This window comes from Chiloscyllium plagiosum, unplaced genomic scaffold (assembly GCF_037043375.1).
Source record: "Chiloscyllium plagiosum isolate Xiang-an unplaced genomic scaffold, Cpla_swu_hap1 HiC_scaffold_16, whole genome shotgun sequence".
NCBI lineage: Eukaryota > Metazoa > Chordata > Chondrichthyes > Orectolobiformes > Hemiscylliidae > Chiloscyllium > Chiloscyllium plagiosum.
In genome coordinates this window covers 41,556,694-41,581,419 of record NW_028270154.1, presented here as the reverse complement: position 1 = coordinate 41,581,419, position 24,726 = coordinate 41,556,694, and the positions used below count along the sequence as shown (strand labels likewise).

At 40.6% G+C, this 24,726-nt stretch overlaps 1 protein-coding gene across 6 annotated transcripts in view; it reads right to left on the bottom strand.

Annotated features, from left to right (window-relative positions):
- LOC122556630 (myotilin) overlaps nt 1–24,726 on the bottom strand; it is a 144,834-nt gene that overhangs the window by 72,841 nt on the left and 47,267 nt on the right. For all 6 annotated transcript variants that reach the window (XM_087995326.1, XM_043703556.2, XM_043703557.2 and 3 more), the window contains 2 exons: nt 16,945–16,968; nt 13,916–14,035 (listed from right to left, as the gene is read on the bottom strand). In XM_087995326.1, the coding sequence (XP_087851452.1) occupies nt 13,916–14,035; nt 16,945–16,968 (144 nt within the window). The remainder of the gene's footprint in view (nt 1–13,915; nt 14,036–16,944; nt 16,969–24,726) is intronic.

Below are 24,726 nucleotides of genomic sequence, written 5' to 3'. Positions count from 1 at the left end.
TTGAATAACACTGTTGCATTCACTAACTTACAATCCTCTGGGATTGTTGCAGAATTTAAGGAGCTTTGGAAACTCATAACCTGTGTATGCATTAGCTCTGTAACTATCTCTTTTATAGCCCTAATCTCTCAGCCATCAGGGCCAAGGGATTTGAAGCACATATTAATCCATTATTTATTCAGTACTCTATCTTGCTGACATTGTGTGCCTCATTTTCTTCATTTTTGATTGGCCCCTAGTTTACTGTCTCTTCTCAGTATGTAATATGTTTTCTACTCACTCTATATAATTATAAAAGCTTTTACAATGTGTTTTTATTTTTATGGTTAGTTTATTCTATAGATTATATATATATTCCCCTTTTTGCTAACTATCAAGTGGTCAGGGGCTGAATTTTATGCTTTTTTGGGTAAGTGCGAGTTGCATTAAGTTTTTTTTTGGAGGACTTCTCATCGTGAAACCTAGAGGATCTCTTCTCCATCTTATTAAACTCGTTTGATTAACTACCTACCCCACCCCTATGGCATCCATCATGTCTGATTCTCTCCCTGTCTTACCACTCACCATTCCTTGAACAACTCACTACTTACTGAAAGGATGACATCCCTTGTGCCTGAAATGCAGCTGAGCAAACTGGCATTGCTCTTCACTGCTAAGGTTATGTCACAGCAGCACAAAGCCATGCTGCCTAAAACTGACACTCCCTCACACGTGCAACCTCATTCCCTCACCCCAGTCATACTGCCTTTTTGTCTTTATCTTCATCCTTTCTAACAACTCTCTCGGAGTCTCTGCTTTCTTCAATTCTAAGTGATCACACATATCTTGTCATTATCCACTCGGAGAACATCACAGACAAGTACTCAGACAAGTCTAAACATGAGTCAGCATGTTTGATTGTGAGTCAGCAAAAGTGAACACAAAGGAAACATACAGGCTTCAGTTTTTCCCCACAATGCAATCCAACTGCTGGCATTTTAACCTTGACAGCCCATGATGTCTTCTGCACCCAACTGGCATCTACAGGAACCGGATGTCAATCAGATCCTGCCTGCCTTTTAGAGCCCAACATAGCTGAGCTCCATCATCCACAATGAGAGAGCTGCCTCCAGCTCAGTGTCCTTATTCCACTTCTCAGATAACTTCACCTATTCCCTTAGTTTTACATCACCTCGTTGCCTGCTTCAATTGGGTAGAATACAGTGTGCCAGAATGTCCAGATCATACTGGAGGTCCCTCCAAACTACAGCAAACTGTGAAATGGACCATCAGTTTTCCGACCATCTGCTCCACCAAGGCCCTGGTTGCAGTTTGTGAACCAACATGTTGCCTGAGTGACCAACGTATTACATCCAAGTCTTTCCCATTCCAGACCCACCTCAACCACTCCACTTTCTATTGCATTCATTAGAGTCCATCATCACATTTACATGACTCACAATGCAGTGACATTCACCTCGTCACCCAGTAGCCTTTGAAGTTTTACAAATAATGGGATGTTTCTGTCCAATGTTTACCTCCTTTTAAGTCATTGCTGCTAACTCCTACATCACTGAGATGGCAATATTGGTTTTGCCAGCACCAATAGCATAGTGTAATCCATCTTTGATCAACACGTTATGTATTAGTCCATTTGTTCATACATTGCATATGGGCAAATAAGTGTTTGCAAATCAAATGTAACCAGGGTTTGGTTTGCGAATCCAAGCTTCATGGATTCACCCCTTTAAAGTCCTAATGTCCAGCAAACATAGATCCTGTTCTTTTAGCCAATCATTTTTCAGTTGCAGAACGGTGAGTCACACCAGGGAATGGGGTAGCTTCTCTACTCGACTATGTCCTTTTCTACGTTGTCCAACCCCAACAACCCATTTCCATCAATCCCTCTAATGTGGGAACCTACCAATGTGAAAATTCACCTTCCTGCTCCCTGAACTCTGACATTATACCATAATGATGCCCGCCCTGGTCCCCTACACTCACCCTGTGGAGGCCAGGTTGATGGTCATGGCCAACCACCCCCACCACCCTGTAGCTTATCACATCCTTTGATGCACTTCTGCATTTCCCTCTCATACACCTTGAATTTTCCCCATCACCGCTCTTGTCCCACCTCCACTACTACCTCTACTTCTCCCTCCCCCCACCAAAGAACCGCCTTGCTGACAGCAAACCCCTCTTGACTGGTCTGCAACTGTCCCAACCAACGTTCCAACATGGCCATTTGATTGAAGGCACATACAGTGTGTTTGCCATGCAGACAGCTGGTACATACTGTTAGCATTAATGTGCCATGCATCAAGGCACATGCCCAAACCCAGGTTCCTAATTTGACTGTGCAACAGAGTTGATCAGTACAGCAGTATTGATAGCTGGTGATTCTGGCTGAAGTGCCAATGCGCTAACTGGTATGGCAAGGCAAGGCTTGATAGCTGCCAGCACATTAAATGGGCAAGCTCTAAGTGAGCAGGCCTGAGATGCAGCCTGATCCACTCCTTGAGCAGAGCGCCATTCCCTGTGTGCTGAGTGTCCTCGCAGCAGACTTTCAATACTGATTGCCAATGCACCCTGCAATGCGAATCATTGCTTCCTAAATGGGCTGCTTGTGTATTGGAGTGGTGCCATAATGGTTGTGAGGGATTGGCAAATGCTAGATGCCAATGTCCATGGATGACAGTATGTGCAGTTGGTGCCCATGGATTATGCCATGAGTTGCTGTTTGGTGCTAAGAACTTGGCCATCCTTCAGAGCATTCAGTGAGTTGAGGTTGCCAGGTACCAGCTCTGATTGCCCTGTTAAGATTTCTCTATGTCTAGCTTGTTCAATGAATTGTTCAGGAAATTGAATGTTAATGAGGTGAGTTGGGCAGTTAACAAGGCAATTAACAAGCAATAATTCCCCTTAATTGACAATTCATCACTTGCTAGTAAATAACTCACCTTGCCTGTTTGGCAAAAGCATCAAAGATATTCCAAGCTGCTTCTCACACTGAGACAGGCCTCACCAGACTTCCCAGCTGATTCTGCCTCAAATCTCACAAGGCCGTCGTCATAGAGACCCTTATGAGATTCTGCCCATGGTTCCTAAATCACTTCAAATCCTCAGATTTGCTTCAATCTTTGTAACACTTCAAACCTCTTGCTTTAATCCAATATTCTCTGACATCTCTTTGGTAAGACAGGATGGTTCTTTCTCACTGAGTGTTTTCAATAGAGTGTTTTTTTGTATTGTTTATTTAAGTCAACCGTTGGAACTTAAAATTCATATCTTTTTCCATCTATTTACCCAATCACGCTAAGTGAACTCTCCAATCTTGGCTTTGTTAAATGCTTGGAGTATCTCATTTTTAAACATAATGTGGAATTAGATTGCATTATGATCAGTATTTCTCAGTGGGGGTTTCCTATGAGATTTCAAATAGACCCAGTCTTATTGTACAATATTAAATCTAAAATAGCTTAATCACTAGTTGGTTTAAAAACATATTGTTCAGGGAAGTGTCATAAATCATTCTAAAAAGTTATTTTTAAGGTCTGACACTTACACTGATCCAGTTTATATGAAAACAAGGGTCCTGCTCAACCATCATATTGAAGTCTTTTGGGTGGCATGGTGGCACAATGGTTAGCATTGCTACTTCACAGCGTGAGAGACCCAGGTTCAATTCCCACCTCAGGCAACTGTCTGTGAGGAGTTTGCACGTTGTCCCTTTGTCTGCGTGAGTTTGCTCCGGTTTCCTCCCACAGTCCAAAAATATGCAGGTTAGGTGAATGGGCTATGCTAAATTGCCCGTAGTGTTAGGTGAAGGGGTAAATGTATGGGTGGGTTGCTCTTCGGTGGGTCGGTGTGGATTTGTTGGGCTGATAGGCCTGTTTTCACACTGTAAGTAACCTAAAAATTATATCGAAGTCTTGTCTTGCAGTGGGTGAAACTCCTTCCACTGAACCTTCCACTCCAGATTAGGTCTGACCCCAAGAACCTGATGGATAAGGAAGGTGTCTTCATAACACAATCATACAGTTTGATTATCAACCTGTAAAACCTTCCCACACATGCCATAAGCAGGTTTGGGAAGGTTTTACAGGTTGATAATCAAACTGTATGATTGTGTTATGAAGACACCTTCCTTATCCATCGGGTCTTCCTGTGGCAGAGATTCCTGAGCAACGTGTTGTAGTAAGAAAGTTAGAACCTCTACCACTTCTATTCCAAAGTTCATGCAAAATACATGTTCGCTCAATACCTCAGACTACCTAAGAGATCTGAAGCATATTACTACAATTATTTCATTTCCTTTGTTACATGTTCCAATACTTTAATACTCTGACAGTATAATTAGTATTTGGAAGCCTATAAATGACTTCCACCACTGTTCAGTAACCATTCACATTACCATTACTCACATTGCTGCCTGCATTGTTAGCTTCTACTATTTTGTTAATTTTCCAAATTTGACCTCACCCCCAGTATTTATCTTTAAACCCTTCATTATCTGACTCACCAGGACACTGGTCCCAGACCATTTCAGATAAAGCCCATTCTATTGGCACAACTCCCTCTTCCCCCAGTACTGATGCCAGTACCATATTTTCATAATCCCAGCTGAGAGCAAAACTGAACATGTCAGGTCTCAGAGTGAAATATGGCAATATGTTTATTTTCACAGTTTGGTAGCCATGGCGGTCAATTACTGAACATATTCACACCATGCTGTCAATGTTCTTTTAACAAAAACTGTAAGTTCATTACACAAAAAAGAAATCTATATGACAAGATGGAAATATCTTTACATAAATGGCAAAAAGAAAGATTCAACCCTTTTCTAAGCAATATTCTTTACTGGCATTCAATCCTAATGAAATATTGCTGTCAGCTCTTTCACATTTGACTCATATAACTCATTCCAGCTCTTCACGTTGGACTGCTGAAGTAGCTTAAAACTTCTTTCCAATTCTGATAGCCTGGAGATCTCTGCCAACTCGCATATCTCGCAGACTTCTACAAATTAAAAAAAAATTGCTGTTCTGAATTCAACCTACTAGTGATATTTGGCCATCTGGTCTTGTTACATAAAACTTAACTTTGTAAGTATGCAGCAATTAACTCTCCAGGTAGCTAATTGAGTTGTTTAACTTAAACCACATATTTCCTTGGAAAAGCTGCCTGTTGTTTACTGCTCAAAATAACTTTCTGACATTTTATTAAAAAAAATTACCTTCATTGAACTGAAAACTAAAATCTACTTTTCTCTACTTTTGGTCCCAAGATCCCAAATAATAACAATGCATGACCAATCTTATTGTACCTAAACTCCCCTTCAAAAATTGAAAAGGTACCTTGAAGAGACGTTTTCACTTTTTATCAAAATATCCTCAGATTATCAATTGTATTTTACTTTGACAGTACAGCAAAATGTTTATTATCCAGCACCTATGTGACCAGGAATATGCCAGTTGATCATATATTCCGGATAATCAGGAGATCCACATAATCAATGTAAAAACACATACTAAGTTTTATAAATGTAATGCAGGTTGTAGACACATCACTGTTGTACTTCATTTACAACATCAACCACATAAATAATAATGCAACTTTGCCTTAAATAAAACTTTCCAGCAGAAAGCCTTCTAGGTTGCACCCTTAACTGACTACTCAGACATTACGGTAGATCGTGGTATTTGAGGAGAAGGTGACTCAAAATTGAATCAACAGTTGATATTTCGAGTGGCCATTTATTGAGTAACAAGTGTATTTACATGGAGGTAACTAAGTTTAAAAAAACTACAATAATTGGACAGGATAATACAGTAAAATTTGCAATATTTGAGGCATATAATTTTTGCTGATTTATTGAGAATGCTGGCTCATAAGGTGCCAGTTAAAACAAAGTTTGCTGTCCCAATATCTATCAGTTAAAGACACAATGATTGATATAACAATTATATTCTACACAAGTCAATTCAGATCATAACATTTGTTTTCTTTCATATTTTCTCTTGATGAAATGTCTGTTACAAAAGTTTTCTTGTAACATGAATGACTTATAGATTACGCAATCATTGCATTAAACCCCAGTAAAACAGAATGAAATTCTAATCATGGGATCTCTCCAAAGAAATTCATAAAAATAACAGAGAGTTATCGGATATGTAGATTTTAAACATTTTCAGAATCAAAATCAGACTCACACCCTCTTTCTCCATTGAAAACAAAAAATATTGAAAATCACAATGGATCAGGCAGCATCAGTGGAGTGGGACCAAGCTAATATTTTGAGTCCAGATGACTCTTCAGAGCTTCATCTCTTTCTCCATTGTGGAGTACATCTGTTGACACACATTTAATTTTGTGTGAATATGTTAAGTGGTTATCCACCATAAAACCAACTGCAAAAATGAACTTCAAATCAAGTCACCCTGGATTCTGATTGGTCCAGCTTTACCATGAGCTAGGATCGTAACACACAAAAGAGAAAAAAAACAGGATATATAATAATTTAGAAAGTGCTTAACATGATCAGCAAAATGAAGGTTAAACCCTTTCCCAGCAATATCTTTTTCAATCATCAATCCCAATGAAGTATCTCTCCAATCATAAATCATTAAGTGTTACTCAAATTCCTTTTCCTCAGATTACAATTTAAGATATACTTTTAGCTCTAATTATCCAAAGGCATTTTCTAGTCTCTGATATTTTGGCTACATAGAGTCAGACAGTCATAGAGATGTACAACACAGAAACAGATCCTTCAGTCCAATTCGTCCATGCCGACCAGATATCTCAACCCAATCTAGTCCCACCTGCCAGCACCTCGCCCATATCCCTCCTAACCCTTCTTATTCATATATCCATTTAATGCCTTTTAAATGTTGCAATTGTACCAGCCTCCACCACTTTCTCTGGCAGATCATACCATACACGCACCACCCTCTGCATGAAAAAGTTGCCCCTTAGGTCCTTTTTATATCTTTCTCCTCTCACCTTAAACCTACGCCCTCTAGTTTGGACTCCCCCAATCCAGGGAAAAGATCTTGTCTAATTACCCTATCCATGCCTCTCATGATTTTACAAACCTCTATAAGGTCACCCCTCAGCCTTTGGTGCTCCAGGGAAAACAGCCCTAGCCTATTCAACCTCTACCTATAGCTCAAATCCTCCAACCCTGGCAACATCCTTGTAAATCTTTTCTGAACCCTTTCAAGTTTCACAACATTCTTCTGATAGGAAGGAGACCAGAGTTGCACACAATATTCCAAAAGTGGTCTAACCAATGTCCTTGTACAGCCGCAACATGACCTCCCAACTCCTGTACTTAATACTCTGACCAATGAAGGAAAGCATACCAAATGCCTTCTTCACTATCCTATCTACCTGCGACTCCACTTTCAAGGAGCTATGAACCTGCACTCCAAGGTCTCTTTGTTCAGCAACACTCCCTAGGACCTTACCATTAAGTGGATAAGTCCTGCTAATATTTGCTTTCTCAAAATGCAGCACCTTATATTTATCTGAATTAAAATACATCTGCCACTCCTCAGCCCATTGGCTCATCTGATCAAGGTCCCATTGTTATCCAAGGTAACCTTCTTCGCTGTCCACTACACCTCCGATTTTGGTGTCATCTGCAAACTTACTGACTATACCTCTTAAGCTCACATCCAAATCATTTATATAAATGACAAAAAGTAGTGGACTCAGGAATGATCCATGTGGCACTCCACTGGTCACAGGCCTCCAACCTGAAAAACAACCCTCCACCACCACCCTCTCTGTCTTCTACCTTTGAGCCAGTTCTATATCCAAATGGCTAGTTCTCCCTGTATTCTGAGAGATCTAACCTTGCTAACCAGTCTCCCATGGGGAACCTTGTCGAACACCTTACTGAAGTCCATATAGATCACGTCTACCGCTTCTGACCTCATTAATCTTCTTTGTTACTTCTTCAAAAAACTCAATCAAGTTTGTGAGACATGATTTCCGACACAGAAAGCGAGGACTGCAGATGCTGAATATCAAAGTCAAAAGTGTGATGCTGGAAACGCACCGCGGGTCAGGCAGCATCCGAGGAGCAGTAGAATCGATGTTTCGAGGAGGCTTGTGGGTTGGGGCTGAGAGATAAATGGGAGGGAGTGGAGTTGGGGGGAGGTAGCTGGGAAAGCAACAGATGGATGAAAGTGAGGGAGAAGGTGGTAGGTTGGGGGTGGGGGGCAGTGATGGACATGTCCAACTGGCGGTGCCGGAGTTGGAGGCTTGGGACTGGGATAATGTGGGGGGAAGGGAAATGAGGAAGCTGTTGAAATCCACATTCATCCCGTATGGTTGCAGGGTCCCAAGGCAGAATATGAGGCGTTCCTCCTCCAGGCATCAGGTGGTAATGGTTTGGCAATGGAGGAGGCCCAGGACCTGCGTGTCCTTGACGGGGTGGGAAGGGGAGCTGATATGATTAGCCATGGGGTGGTGGGGTTGGTGGGTGCAGGTGTCACAGAGATCTTCTCTGAAACGATCTGCAAGAAGGCGTCCTGTCTCCCCGATGTAGAGGAGACCACACCAGGTGCAACAGATGCAGTAGTTGACATTGGTGTAGGTGCAGGTGAATTTCTGATGGATGTGGAAGGATCCCTTGGGCCTTGGACAGAGGTGAGGGGAGTGGTGTGGGCGCAGGTTTTGCACTTCCTGCGGTGGCAGGGAAAGGTGCCAGGAATGGGTTGTGGGGGGCGTGGACCTGATTAGGGAGTCACAGAGGGAATGGTCTTTTTGGAATGCTGATAAGTGTGGGGTGCACGGGGAATATATCTCTGGTGGGGATCTGTTTGGAGGAGGCAGAAGCGGTGGAGGTTGGTGGGGTGGAAGGTGAGGACCAGAAGGGTTCTGGCTTTGTTGCGTTAGGAGGGGTGGGGTTCAAGGGCGGTGGTGCGTTAAGTGGAGGAGATGTGCTGGAGGGCATCGTCAACCATGCGGGAAGGGAAGTTGTGATCACAAAGCCATGTTGCCTGTCCCTAATCAGTCCTTGCCTTTCTAAATACATGTGTATCCTGTCCCTCAGAATTCCCTCAAACAACATGCCCACCACTAATGTCAGGCTCTCACTGGTTTATAGTTCCCTGACTCATCCTCACCACCTTTCTTAAACATTAGCCAACCTCCAGTCTTCCAGCACTTCACCTGTGACTATCAATGATACAAATATCTCAGCAAGAGGCCCAGCAATCACTTCCCTAGCTTCCCATAGAGTTTGAGAGTACACCTGATTAGGTCCTGGGGATTTATCCACTTTTATGCATTTCAAGACATCCAGCACTTCCTCGTCTGTAATACGGACATTTTTCAAGGTGTCACCATCTATTTCCCTACATTCTATATCTTCCACGTCCTTTTCCACAGTAAATATGATGCAAAATACTTATTTAGATTCTTCCCCATTTCCTGCGGCTCCACACAAAGGCTGCCTTGCTGATCTTTGAGGAGCCCTATTCTCTCCCTAGTTACCCTTTTTTAATGCATTTGTAAAAAAAAAATTCAAGTTATTTCATGTTCCCTATTTGCCTTCATGATTTCTCTCTTAAGTATACTCCGACTGCCTTTATACTCTTCTAAGGATTCACTTGATCTATCTTGTCTATACCTGACATATGCTTCCTTCTTTTTCTTAACCAAACCCTCAATTTCTTTAGTCATCCAGCATTCCCTATACCTATCAGTCTTTCCTTTCACCCTAACAGGAATATACTGTCTCTAGACTCTCGTTATCTCATTACTGAAGGCTTCCCATTTTCCAGCTGTCCCTTTACCTGCAAACATCTGCCTCCAATCAGCTTTTGAAACTTCTTGCCTAATACCGTCAAAATTGGCTTTTCTTCAACTTAGAACTTCAACTTTTAGATCTGGTCTATCTTTTTCCATTACTATCTTAAAACTAATAGAATTATGGTTGCTGAACCCAAAGTGCTCCCCCATTGACACCTCAGTCACCTGCCCTGCCTTATTTCCCAAGAGTAGGTTACGCTTTGCACCTTTTCTAGTAGGTACATCCACATTCTGAATCAAAAGATTTTCTTGTACACACTTAACAAATTCCTCTCCATCTAAACCTTAACACTACAGCAGTCCCAGTTTATGTTTGGAAAGTTAAAATCCCCTACCATAACTACCATATTATTCTTACAGATAACAGATCGCCTTACAAATTTGTTTCTCAATTTCCCTCTGACTATTAGGGGATCTATAATACAATCCCAATAAGGTGAGTATCCCTTTCTTATTTCTCAGTTCCACCCAAATAACTTCCCTGGATTTATTTCCAGGAATATCCTCCCTAAGTACAGCTGTAATGCTATCCCTTATCAAAAACGCCACTCCCCCTCCTCTCTTGCCTCCCTTTCTGTCCTTCCTGTCACATTTGTATCCTAGAACATAAAGCTGCCAGTCCTGTCCATCCCTGAGCAATGTTTCTGTAATTGCTATGATATCCCAGTCTCATGTTCCTAACCAAGCCCTGAGTTCATCTGCCTTCCTTGTTAGGTCCCTTGCATTGAAATAAATGCAGTTTAATTTATCAGTCCAACCTTGTCCCTGCCTGCCCTGACTGTTTGATTCACTTCTGTTCTCAACGGTACCAGTCTCAGATCGATCCCTTTCCTCACTATCTCTCTGGATCCCACCCCCTACTGTACTAGTTTAAATCCTCCTGAGCAGCTCTAGCAAATCTCCCTGCCAGTATATTAGTCCCCTTCCAATTTAGGTGCAATCCCTCCTTCTTGTACAGGTCACTTCTACCCTAAAAGAGATTCCAATCATCCAAAAATGTGAATCCTTCTCCCATATACCAGCTCCTCAGCCACACATTCATCTGCTGTATCCTCCTATTCCTACCATCACTAGCTCGTAGCACCGGTTGTAATACAGATATTACTACACTCAAGGACCTCCATTTTAAATTCCTGCCTAACTCTCTGTATTCAGAATTTCATCCTTTTCTCTTCCTATGTTGTTGGTTCCAATGTGTACAATAACCTCTTGCTGGGTCCTCTCTCCCTTGAGAACAGTCTGCACCCTCTGAGACATCCTGGATTCTGGCACCAGGGAAGCAATGCACCATTCTAATTCTTCACTGTTGGCCACAGAAAGGTCTGTCTGTATTTTGGACTAGAGAGTCCCCTAACACAATCAATCTCTTAGAACCCTACCTACCCCTCATTGCATTAAAGCCAGTTTCGATACCAGAAACTTGGCTGTTTGTGCTACATTCCCCGAGAATTCATTACCCCCTCCATTTTCCAAAACAGCATACTTGTTTGAAATGGGGATAGCCACATAAAACTCTTGCACGAGCTGCCTACCTCTCTTCCTTTCCTGGAGTTAAACCTTTGAGGTGACTGTGTCTGCGACTTTTCTCCCTTCCTATACCTGCCATCCATTACACCCCCTTGCTCTTGTAAATTCCTCATTGCCTCTAACTGTCACTCCAGCTGATCCATTCAATGCGATACGATTCGCAACCAATGGCATTTATTGCACATATAATCCTCAGTAACAAGTAAATTCTCCCTAAATTCCCACATCCGACAAGAAGATCATATCACTCTACTAAGGGCCATTTTTGCTTCTTCCAATCTACAGACCCAGAAAATAACACCATCTTATTGCTCTACAAAACACTGTTCCAGGCTAACTTAATACTTATGGCTTATATTTTTAAGTTTAATCAAGAGACATATCTCAATAAAAACATATAATCAAGAAAGAACCCACTCTATTCAGTACTGCAGATTTACAGCAAGGCACCAAGGCCACACTTAAAACTATTCACTTATCTGTTTCTATGCTGCGACCTCTCCCAAACAGGTTCCTCCAAGATTAGTTGTGAATTTCACTGTTTGTTAATTTCCCCGATGCACGCCAATGTCCAGCGATACATGAATTCAACAGCAAAGGCAGTTACTGAACAAATTCATTTGTGTGTCAGTTAGCAGTGTGGGTTTCTTTCTCTCTCTCTTTCTCTCTCTCCTGCCCTGACCTCACCATATACTGCTTTTGTCTGTCCCTCTCCCTTTTAAAAAAGTGCCGTTGTTTTTGACTTTTTTTTCCTCCAAAGTTCCAAAACAATGCCAAAGCATTTATAACAGCAATTGCTGCTTCTGGAATTCGATCACCTTCACCACCTAAAATACATCAAAAACAAAAGGAGCAGCCAGTTACAGCCAGAAATTTTCCCCGTCCTCCATCTTGGATTACTTTTTCCTACTCCAGACATTCTCAATATTTCTACTAACTCGTATAGCCTACAGACTTCTACAAAGTAAACATCTGCCATTCTGCTAATCTGACTTCTCCATTTGTTTATGTAACAGGAAACTCAACTTTGTAAACAAGCAATTAACTCTCCAGGTAGATGATTGAGGAATTTAACTAAATTGCGTACTTTCTTGGGAATCTTTTTTTGAGTTCACTGCTTAAAATAACTTTCTTACCTTTGTTATTAAAGTGACTTTCATTGAACTGAAAACTAAAATGTGTTCTTCCTTCACTTTGAATCCAAGTTACCAAATAATAACAATAAACTACAAACATAATTTGCACAATAAACTGAAACCCACTTCTTTCACCCAATCTTTGAGTCACTCATTTCACTGTCTAATCTTATTTATCCTATGCCAGTGGCTCAGGTAGCAGTCCAAAGATTATTACCCTGTGGCTGTGCTTTTCAATTCAGCCTCTCACTGTGCATACTACTCAGCAGAACCTCTTTCTTAGTTTTACGTTTGCCATTGGTATCTAAGTGTACTATGACAACCAGATCATTCCACTCCAACCATTGGTTCCTCTCCAGCCCTGAAATGTCCTTTACCTTGGTTTTGGGAAACCAACATAGTCTTTGGCACTCACGTTTATATTCCCTGAACTATGCTATCTCCTAAACCATGTGCATTCATTTGTACGGTCCATGCTTGAATGGTTTCCTGCACCATGTGTCATAGTCAGCCTGCTCTCATCCAGAGAAGCTGTCAGAACCTCAAACCAATGGATAATTGGTGAGGGGCTGAGGCTCCTCTATCATTACCTTTTGAGCTCCTACATCTGCCTCGTGTACGAAAGAGATGTTGCTGTTTAAATTGTAGTGTAAGGATATTGAATATGTAAACTGAAAGCACTAAATATTGATACTGGATATAAAAAAATTGGGCTAATGTTTTACTTTCCAATGCTCAACTCAAAATTTTGCAAATGCATAATTCATTCAGTGTTCTCCTTGATGAGGATACATGTTTTTGTTAAATAATCAGTTCTGTGGTTGAGAAAATTAATAGAAAAGCAAGGATGATATACAAGAGCAATGAAAGGACAGTGAACAAATTTTAATGGAGAATCTTACCCAGGCAATTAACATAAAACATTGTCTAGTCTAATGCTATAGTTTTTTTATATTTCAAGTGCCCTATATTAAATGCTGAAAAATATTGTCAGGCTTACCTTTGAGATGAATGAGAACAATTGTTACTTTGGTAGCATTGAGTAGAGCTACACAATGCAATAGTTGGGTTGGGAAGACAGGTGGTGGAAGTGCTCTGGCCACTATACACTGAATTTTAAAAAGCTTTTTGAATGCATTTACAACATAGCAATTAAGGTAATTTTCCTCTAGGATCAGTAGGATCAGAGAATATTCAAATTCTAGATAGTGTGTCCACTTAATAAGACTTTTACATAACTGGATATTTTGAACCATGATCAGAAATTAAAACTGCTAATAAGTTGTTACATTTTTATTGCAGATAATGTTTTGTAAGACTCTTTAAGTGAAGTCAATTTTATGGAATATGATTTGCATTGCGCATGCAAACTATTATATGGTGCCAGCATGCATTTTTGTTTAATGCTTTTGAGTTCAGGTCACTCAATGCAGTACATACTGTACCTGAATAGACTGTGAGCTGGGCACAGCACGATGTCGCACCAAACCGGTTAGTTGCAACACAATTATACAATCCCGAATCTTCTGGAAAAGCTTCTGTAATTACCAGTGTGCAAACCTCTTCTATGATAAATAGAAAATTTGAAAAAGTGATTTTGCTGAATATTTCATGCCTGAATCTAAATGGATATAATTAGAGTTGTAAAATCAAAAAAGAGCAATAAAATTGCTGTCAGCCACTTAATACATTATTGCACATCTGTCCCAATTACAGTCTTTTTAATGTCATTGACCAATTCCGCCTTTAACTAGTTGAGTACAGTATATTACTCAAATTTTCTGTAATGTCTCTGTCTACATTCAGCTGGCATTTTCAAAGATAGCTTTTGAGAACTAATATTATAAAGAATTTGCTTATCACTTGTTTGTTCAATGATAATAATTGAGAGGACCCCTGATGAAGGGTAGTCTAACATGATTAACTTGCCATCACTTTACATGAAGATATTGATTCTGATTTCCATTTAAATGTTAGATGTAGTGATTATAACATGATCAGTCAGGTGGACCTCAGAATAGGAGTTCCCTGATTGGGATTGCTAATTTGATGCAATCCAGGGACCCTAGCTGACAGACATAAACAGGAGTGCCAGACATCCTATTTTCTCTGAGAGTTGGTTCTGAGGGAACTAGATCAGTGTCAAGGACTCTGTGTGTAAATCGTGGGTGACTTGGTGACAGGGTGCCTCTGTGGAGTTATTCCATTAGGGATAGTCCTACCTCCATTAGATCAAGAAGCTCTCAGTTGAGTTTTTTGCTGTTGGCCAGTTAATTATTTCAAATCTGAGAGGAGGTTCTACATCCATGAGCTAAAGACCAATAAAATGACCTACAGATGTCTAGACTCAACAGCAGCACCATGATTGGTGGCCGATAATGGAAATGCAGGCAATCCTCACCCAATGCCAAGGAAGCAGATACCAGGATAAGTTTGGGATTTCTGAAGAACAGGGTGCAAACATAACACTAACCTGGGGGAGATAGGGCACTAGATGTCCAAATAGAAGGCAGCTGCAAACTACTAACAAGTTCATTTGGTCTGTGTAACTGCTGCTGCTGGTTAAATGCCAGTGATGATTCGGGGCGGGGGGAATGCCCTGAAGTGGCCATTTTCTAAATGTCTTATGGGTCTCAATTAGGCTGAGGTCAGTAGGTCAGATGGGCCGCCCAGCTGCTGGTGAAATAACAGCGAAGGCAGGTAGTCAACAGGTGATGCCATGCATTCAGTTTTACACCCACTTTGCCTCTTTCTGGGGTTGAGCATAAATCCAACCACAGTGGGTCTGCAGTTGTCATTGTTTATGGTCTTTCATTATGTCATTCAAGCATTACACAGTTGGCTACTCAACTCACTAGGTTAGAAATGACTATATTTAGACTACTAAACTGAGATGAGGAGAAATTTCTTCATCCAGGGAAGCATGAGCCTATGGAATTCTCTGCCACAGTATGGTTAAGACCAAAACATTGAATCTTTTTAAGAAGGAGCTAGATATATTTCTTAGGGCTAAAGGGATCAAAAGGTCTCGGGATAAGGCGGGAACAGGGTACTGTGCTGGATTATCAGCCATGATCATATTGAAAGATGAAGCAGGCTTGAAGGGCTGAATGGCCTACTCCTACACTCATTTTCTAAGTTTCTGTGTCTTAAACCATTAATAATACAATGACACATGTCTTGAACTATAACTGCTTTGGGTATTCCAGTGAATTTGACCATGCTTTTAACTTCACCGTTTTACTTCCTTGTAATGCAGTTCTTCAGATAATTACTGTATAACAAATTATCAGATGGTTCATGACAATCACTCATTATTGCCAGTGCCTTTTTAGCCATCCATGCTGAAACCATTTTGTTTCATGCATGGGAACAATGCCAAACTTTACTTCAAGGATTTCTCAAAACAGGTGAATACAAAAATGAGGAAAATGTCGTAATGACCAAGTGCTGCAACTACATGGGAAAGGACCAAGGTAGAAAGAAAGATGTAGCATAAATGGTCACTCCTGTAGGACATTGAGAAAAAATGGGGTCGGTGTCATCTCTTGAACTGGTAGATCATGGCAGGATACCAGATGGATAATAAAGTCATGGCAAACACTTAAAGCAGATATCAGCCTTAAGTACTAATGCAAGAAAGGCTGCTCTCTGGCTTCCCATGCAAACTAGCAAAATGATTTTCAGTGCTGAAACACCAGCATAAGAGACTGCATCGAGTAGTGAATGCTTAGCATAGAAAATAATTATAGATATTTGAAAGATACAATTACAAAGAACATATGCCAAGCTGCATGCTCAGCAACCACTAAATAAAACTGTTTACTCAGTACACACAGTCAAACGGCAGGGTGATGTCCATACTGTAGAGACTGTAAATCTGAGACATAAGCAGTAAAAGGTCAGATACAAATCAATGTCTGGACAAGCAACAGAAAACCTTGAAGGAGAATGTTTCCATGGCATGGATGGGTAGAAACAGAGCAGTAGGAAGAGTTTACCATTCTGCTTGGAATTTATCGAATGTGTGTTATGGAAGAGCTAACTGCTGAGCATCACAAACTTCTGCCAGAATCACAGGGTAAGCTCTTTTGAAAGTAAATTGAGAGTCTATAATGTCATGGGATCCTGGTCACCATTTGTATATGCTACAGGATGAAATTCCACTAAAAGACCAATGATACCCCTATTGGTGAGTTTAACAATATTAAGACATCATTTCAATGAAATATGATCCACTACATCACAACAGTAATTTAGGAGTGTGCAATTGTTTCACTATGTACTCCTCTGCACGCTCAATATTGTATGTTTAATCCACCTGCAGCTAGGTTAACATTATACAGTTGACAGTATTTTGTTAACAAATAATTTTATTTAGAAGCAAATAAAAATTGCCAAACATATTCCTTTTAAATAAAATCTAATTGCTTTGATAAATGAATAATGTTTAAAACAAAATAAAATGGCTTACCGGGTACTGCTGTTAAACAGGCCTCTACAGGGCAGACACACATGTGAAACAAGACAAGGAAAGAAGTTATTTTCAGAAAATAACATTCAAAAACTACTGAAAACTTACAAAATATTTATACAGGTGGTTCTGTTATAATGCACGTTTCATCAACATGAATTCACTGTAACGCAATTGACAAACTGGGGATGCTGTTTCTACAGCACAAACTTTTAGAACGTGCATTGGCTGTAATGTGATTACAGCACCAATATTTTAAATGTTGTTTCTAAAGCATGACTTTTCTATAAGGTGGGGTTGCACAAGAACTAACTACAGTGTAATGACTTGTGCCAGTAAATTCTAGCACCACTACTGAACGAGTTGGTTAATTCCGAAATAACTGACAGATTGGGTCTGAGGTAGGTGGTGAGGGAACAACTAGAGGGAAAAACATACTTGATTTATTGGTCAGAATATTGAGTATAGGATTTGGGAAGTCATGTTGCGGCTGTACAGGACACTGGTGAGGCCACTTTTAGAATATTGTGAGCAATTCTGGATTCCTTCCGTTTGGAAGGATGTTGTGAAACTTGAAAGGGTTCAGAAAAGATGTTGCCAGAGTTGGTGGATTTGAGCTAGAAGGAGAGGCTGAATAGGTTGGGGCTGTTTTCCCTGAAACATTGGAGGCTGAGGGGTGACCTTATAGAGGTTTATAAAATCATGAGGGGGCATGGATAGGATAAACAGATAAAGTTATTTCGCTGGGGTGGGGGAGTCCAGAACTAGATGGCATAGGCTTAGGGTGAGAGGGGAAAGATATGAAAGGGACCCAAGGGGCAACCTTTTCACACAGAGGGTGGTGTGTGTGGATGTAATGAGCTACCAGAGGAAGTGGTGGAGGCTGGTGCCATTGCAACATTTAAAAGACATTTGGATGGGTGTATGAATAGGAAGGGTTAAGAGGGATATGGGCCAAGTGTTGGCAAATGGATTAGATTAGATTGGGATATCTGGTCAGCATGGACGAGTTGGACTGAATGGTCTGTTTCTGTGCTGTACATCTCTATGACATGATGACTCTATCTACCTGCCACAGATGTGTCTGTCCATGAAAGTACTAGTAGAAGGGATGACTGCACAGTCATTGTGAAGACTTGAGTTCCATCTTCACATTGAGGATGCCTACCATTGTGTTATGTGGCACTATCACACTAAATGGATCTAGCAATTCTGTGAACCATCAACAACAACAGAGATGTCTTCAACCAAATGGTTTTAAGAAGACTCACATTGGACTTGAAACATTAACTCTGGTTCTCTGCCAGACCTGTTGGGTTTCTCCGGCATTCCCTACGTTTATTTCACATTACCAGAATTTGTTGTACTTTGCTTGTATTCAATATGTGGTACTGTAACCTCACGGCCTTGTGTATCCTCACTCTACCACTAACATCAAGCTAAGAGATCCAACCCTAATTCAATGAACAGTGCAGGAGGACATGCCAGCAGCAGCACCAGATGTACCTAAAAACGAGGTACCAACCTGGTGAAGAACTGTTTACCTGCAAAACAGCAGCTGTAGCATGCAATAGAAGGTGCTAAGTAAGCATGCAACTAATGGAACAAGTCTAAGCCCGAGAGTCCTGCCATATTTAACTGTGCCCTTGGTATCTACTTGTCAGTGTGGAAAATCCACCAGGTGTGTCCTGTCCACTAATAGCAGGACAACTCCAACCCACAATTATCTCCCTTTCAGTCTATTCTCAATCATCAGAAAAGTGATGGAAAATCTAGGCTTAGGCTGATAAGTCAAAAGTAACATGAGCACCTCACAAGTGCCAATCAATGAATATTGGCAAAATCAAAGAATCCCAACATTGGCCCTTGCCATTCAATAGCATTACCATGATTGAAGCCCCTACCAACAACATCCTGGGCATTGACCAAAATGGACTAGCCACATAAATCCATTGGCTACAAGAACAGATCAAAGATGAGGAATTTTATTTGGGTTAACTGATCTGCTGGTTTCCCAATGCCAATCCACCAGCTACAACACAGAAATGGGTAGCAAAATGGCTCAGTGGTTAGCACTGCTGCCTCATAGCAGCAGGTCCCCAGGTTTGATTCCACCCTTGGATGACAGTCTGTGTGGAGTTTGCACATTCTCTCTGTCTTGTGTGGGTTTCTGCTAGGTGCTCCAGTTTCCTCCCACAGTCCAAAGATGTACAGGTTAAGTTGATTGGCCATGCTAAATTGGCCTATAATGTTCACAAATGTGAAACTAGGTAGATTAGCCATGGTAAATGCAGGGCTACAGGGATAGGTTAGGGGGCTGTATCTGGGTGACCTTTTTGGAGGGTCATTGTGGACTGGATGGGCCAAATGGCCTACTTTCGCACTGTCGAGATTATTTTATTCTATTTAATCAGGAGTGCGATGGAATATTTCCCACTTGCTTTTCTGGGTGTAGGTCCAACAAAACTCAAGGAGCTCAACATTCTCAAGGACAATGGAGCTTACAAAGTGACAGCAATATGTACCATCTACAAGATGCACTGAAGTAATTCTACAAGCCTCCTCCAACAGTACCTGCCAAATCTGCAACCTCAACCACCTGAAAGGGAAAGGGCAGTAGGTATATGGGAACATGGCCATCTGCAAGATCCCTTCCAAGCTGCTCACCCGTGACTTGGAAATATAATTGCTGTTCGTTTACTGATGCTGCATCAGAATCCTGGAACTCCCTTCACAATAGCACAGTAGATGTCCCTATACTCCCTAGGATTGCACTGGTTCAAGTAATCAGCTCACTACCATTTTCCCGAAGGTAATTAGGAATGGGGAATACATTGTATCCTCACCAGTGATGCCCATGTCCCTTGAACAATTACATATATATAATGGGCGGCACGGTGGCACAGTGGTTAGCACTGCTGCCTCGCAGCGCCAGAGACCCGGGTTCAATTCCCGCCTCAGGCGACTGACTGTGTGGAGTTTGCACATTCTCCCCGTGTCTGCGTGGGTTTCCTCCGGGTGCTCCGGTTTCCTCCCACAGTCCAAAGATGTGCAGGTCAGGTGAATTGGCCATGTTAAATTGTCCGTAGTGTTAGGTAAGGGGTAAATGTAGGGGTATGGGTGGGTTGCGCTTCGGCGGGTCGGTGTGGACTTGTTGGGCCGAAGGGCCTGTTTCCACACTGTAAAGTAATCTAATCTAATCTATACTAAAAAACATGAACTGATCGAAAGATTTATATTGTAAGGCTTGAACCCATCAAGAAGTTACACATTAAATGAAGTGTAATTGGGTTTTTAACATCACATTAATTCTACAATTACTGCTAAACACCTTTACTGGCCCTGAGAAGCAAATTTATATTTGTGTATTACGATGAAAAACATTATTGGTTTGTTTTAGTTTCCTTCTTCTGTTCTCATAACTTCCTTTATTAGAGGCCTGTGAGAATATTCCTCTGTAGAATCATAGAAACCCTATAGTGTGGAAACAGGCTCTTCGACCATCCAAAGAGTAACCCACCTAGACCAATTCTGCAACCCTATTATCCTATATTTACCCTGAATAATGCACCTGACCTACTCATCCCTGAACACTAAGGGCAATTTACCACGGCCAATTCACCTAACCTGCACACCTTCGGACTGTGGGAGGAAATCAGAGCACCCAGAGGAAATCCATGCAGACACAGGGAGAACGTGCAAACTCCACACAGACAGTTGCCTGAGGCTGGAATTGAACTCAGGCCCCTGGTGCTGTGAGGCAGCAAAGATAACTACTGAGCCACCATGTCACCCAATCAAATAGATATTCAGTTTTTGGAACTGCTGAAGGGGATAGTCTCTCCCAGGAATGTGGAAGGGGCAGTCAATTATTGGACACTAGGAATAATTCCTACATTAGGCAGCATTTGACAAAATTTAATAGAATTATTGTTTTGGGGACACTCTGTCAGGGGGATAGACAGGAGCTTCTGTGTCAGTGAGAGTAAATGGAGGATGGTTTGTTACTTTCCTGGTGGTGGGATTAAGGATGTCTCTAAATGTTTCAAGCATATTGTTAAATTGAGTAGGAATGACATTTTTAGGGAAAAGATTAAAGCAGTACAGAGTGAATTTAACAGGTTAGGTAGAAGATTAAAAAATAGAACCTTAAAAGTTGTAATGTCTGGTTTACTCCCAATGGCAAACTCAAACAAGGGAAGGGATAAAAGCATAAAGGAGATAAATCAGTGGTGAAGAGGTGGTGTATTGTTCAGGGATTCAGAGTTTTGGACAATTGGAATGTTTTTTGGATAGAAAAGATCTATTCAAAAAGGCTAGGTCAAACCTAAACTAGAAAGGGACCAATTTCTTAGCTGGGAGATTTACTCGTTCCATTAAGGGAGACATTATACAGATCAAGAGGGGAAGTGGAGGAATTCTAAGTAGCAGTGTAAATAGAAAGTTTGATGGGGAAGGTTCTGAATGTGAACAAAGCATGTCAATTAGAAAAGAAAGACAAGAGAGATTCAAAGTATGTAGTAACTCAGAAGAATCAGATTGCCTTTATTTCAATGCAAGGAGTCTCACAGGTAAGGCTGGTGAACTCAGGGCATGTTTAAAAACATGGGATTGGGACTACATAGCAATTATAACTATTATTGAAACTTAGCTGAGAGATGGACAGGACTGGCAACTCAATGTTCTATGTTTAGATGCTATAGGAAGGATAGAAAAGGAGGCAAGAAAGGAGGGAGGGTGGCATTTTCGATTAAGGAATGCATTACTGCTGTAATTAGAGAAGATATTTCTGAAATATCATCCAGTGAAAATATATGGATAGAAATTATAAATAAAAAAGGAAAGATTGATGGGATTGTACTGTTGTCCCCCAAAGAGAGAAATTGAGAAACAAATATGTAAGGAGATTACAGGTAAGTGTAAGCATAATAAGGTTGTAACGATAGGGGATTTTAATTTTCCAAGCATTGACTGGGACTAATATAGTGTTTAAAGGTTTGGATAGTGAAGAATTTGTTAAATGTATTCAAGAAAGTTTTTATCAATATGTGGATAAGTAAGGCAGTAAGGAGTAAGTAAGGCAGGACAGGTGGCTGAAGTAAAAGTAGGCAAAGACTTTGAGTCTAGCAATCATAATTCTATTGGTTTCAAAATGGTTATGGAAAAGGATAAGCCTTCCATAAGTGTTAAAGGTTTTAATTAGAGTAAACCAAATTTTAATGGTATGATACAACAACTTTCAAAAGTTGATTGGAGTAGACAGTTCGCAGGTAAAGGGATGTCTGACAAGTGGAATGCTTTCAAGAATGATAACGAATGTTCAGAGGCTTTATGTTCCTGTCAGAGTGAAGGGTAAAGCTGGTAAGATTAAGGAACAATGGATGAATAAAGATATTGAGTTTGTAGTCAAGAATAAAAGAGAATCTTATTTTGAATATAGACAACTTGGTTCAATTGAATCTCTTAATCCATATAAAGAGTATAGGGGCATTCTTAAAAAAGAAAATTTGAAGGCAAAGAGGGGAAATGAGATAGCATTGGCAGATAAGGTTAAAGATGATCCAAAGAGATTCTACAAATACATTAAGAGCAAGAGGGCAACTAGACAGAAATTAGGGCCCCTTAAAGATCAAGATCTTTGTGTTGAACCCCAAGAGATGGGAGAGATATTAAATGAGTATTTTGTGCCAGTTTTTACTGTGCAGAAAGAAATGGAGTCTATAAAATGCAGAGAAATAAATGTTAATGTTTTAAAAACAGTTAATGTTGCAAAAGAGGACTTTTGGGAGATCTTAGAGAATATGAAGGTGGATAAATCTTTCGTATTCCAGAATATTGTAGGAAGTAAGGGAGGAAATTGCGAGTCCCCTTGCAGAAATATTTGCATCATCTATAACTACAGGCGAGGTGGCTAATGTTCTATCTTTGTTTAAGAAAGGTGAGGAGAAACCGGGGAATTATCAACCCTTGCGTCTGACTTCGGTTGTGAATAAGTTGTTGGAGGTGATTATAAAAGATAGGATTTATGGCCATTTAGAAAGGCAAAAATTGATTAAGGATAGTCAGCATGGTTTTGAGAAGGGAAAATTGGGTCTCACAAATTTGATTGACATTTTTGAGGAAGTTACGAAAAAGATTGATGATGGCAGAGCAACAAACATTGTTTACTTGGACTTTAGTAAAACCTTTGACAAGGATCCACATGGTAGACTAATTAGTAAAGTTAGGTCACATAGGATAGAGGCTGAGCTTGTCAACTGGATACATAATTGGCTTAATGGCAGGAGACAGAGATAATGGTGGAGGGTTGCTTTTGGGACTGGAGGCCTGTGATCAGCGGTGTTCCACAGGGATTGGTTCTGGGTCCTCTTTTGTTTGTCATTTATATAAATGATTTGAATGAGAATATAGAAGGCATGGCTAGTAAGTTTGCGTACGACATCAAAATTGCTGACATAGTAGATAGTGAAGAAGGTTTCTAAGATTACAAATGGATCTTGATCAAATGGGTCAATGGGCTGAAAAATGGCAGATGGAGTTCAACCTGGATAAATGCGAGGTATTGCATTTTAGTACAACAAATAAGGATAGGGCTTTATACAATAATGGTAGGACCTTGGGCAGTGTTATAAAACAGAGGGACTTAGGGATACAGGTATATAATTCTTTGACATTTGCATCACATATAGACAGAGTGGTTAAAAAGGCATTTGGCACACTTGTCTTCATTGCTCTGCCCTTTGACTATAGGAGTTGGGATGTGATGTTGAGGTTGTACAGGACATTGGTGAGGCGTCTTCTGGACGACTGTGTCCAGTTCTGGTCACCCAATTATAGGAAGGATATTATTAAGCTGGAGAGGATTCAGAAGATATTTACCAGAATGTTGCCTGGTGTGGGAGGTTTGAGTTATAAAGAAAGGCTGTATGGGCGGGGAATTTTTTTAATGGAACGTAGGAAATAGAGTGGCAAGCTGATAGAAGTTTACAAAATAATGAAGTGTATAGATAGAGTTAATGATAGTTGTCTTTTCCCTAGGATGGGGGATTTCAAATCTAGTGGGCGCATTTTTAAGGTGAGAGGAGAAAGATTTAAAAACAACATGAGGGGCAGTTTTTTTACATAGAGGGTGCTTCACATGTAGAATGAACTTCTTGAGGAAGTTGTGGACGTGTACAATTACAATGCTTAAAAGTCATTTGGTTGAGGAAAGATTTGGAGGGATATGGGCCAGGAACAGGCAGGTGGGACTAGTTTAGTTTGGGATTATGTTTGGAATGGAATGGTTGGACTGAAGGTTCTGCTTCTGTACCTTATGACTATTTGAATACAATTGTTTATTTATTGAGTTAGCAGGTTGGGTTTTTACAAAGTTAGGTCAATTCAAAATGGTGGGTTCAGCCTGATTCTAGGATTTCTGACTCTTTCCTGACAACGAACACTTTTGCTGGTGTAGCAATCCTGCACCCTGCTGTCCTGACCTGATCAGTTCCATCAGGATCTCATACATCCTCCCCTTCCTTTCCAGATTTTGTGGAATTGAGCTAGCTAGTTTCTTAGGTACTATGGATACAGAATATTTTTTCAATATGTAGTCTGGTTAAAGAACCCTTATGAAAGGCACATTTAAAATGTAAAACTCCATCACCCCATTCTCTTCCATGCTCTCATGCCTCTTCCATACCCCATCCCCACATCCTCCTTGTCCTTCAAATATAGAATCAATAGACCTTATATTAACAATGAACAGTCTTGAACTGCATTCAAACTGCATAGCCATTC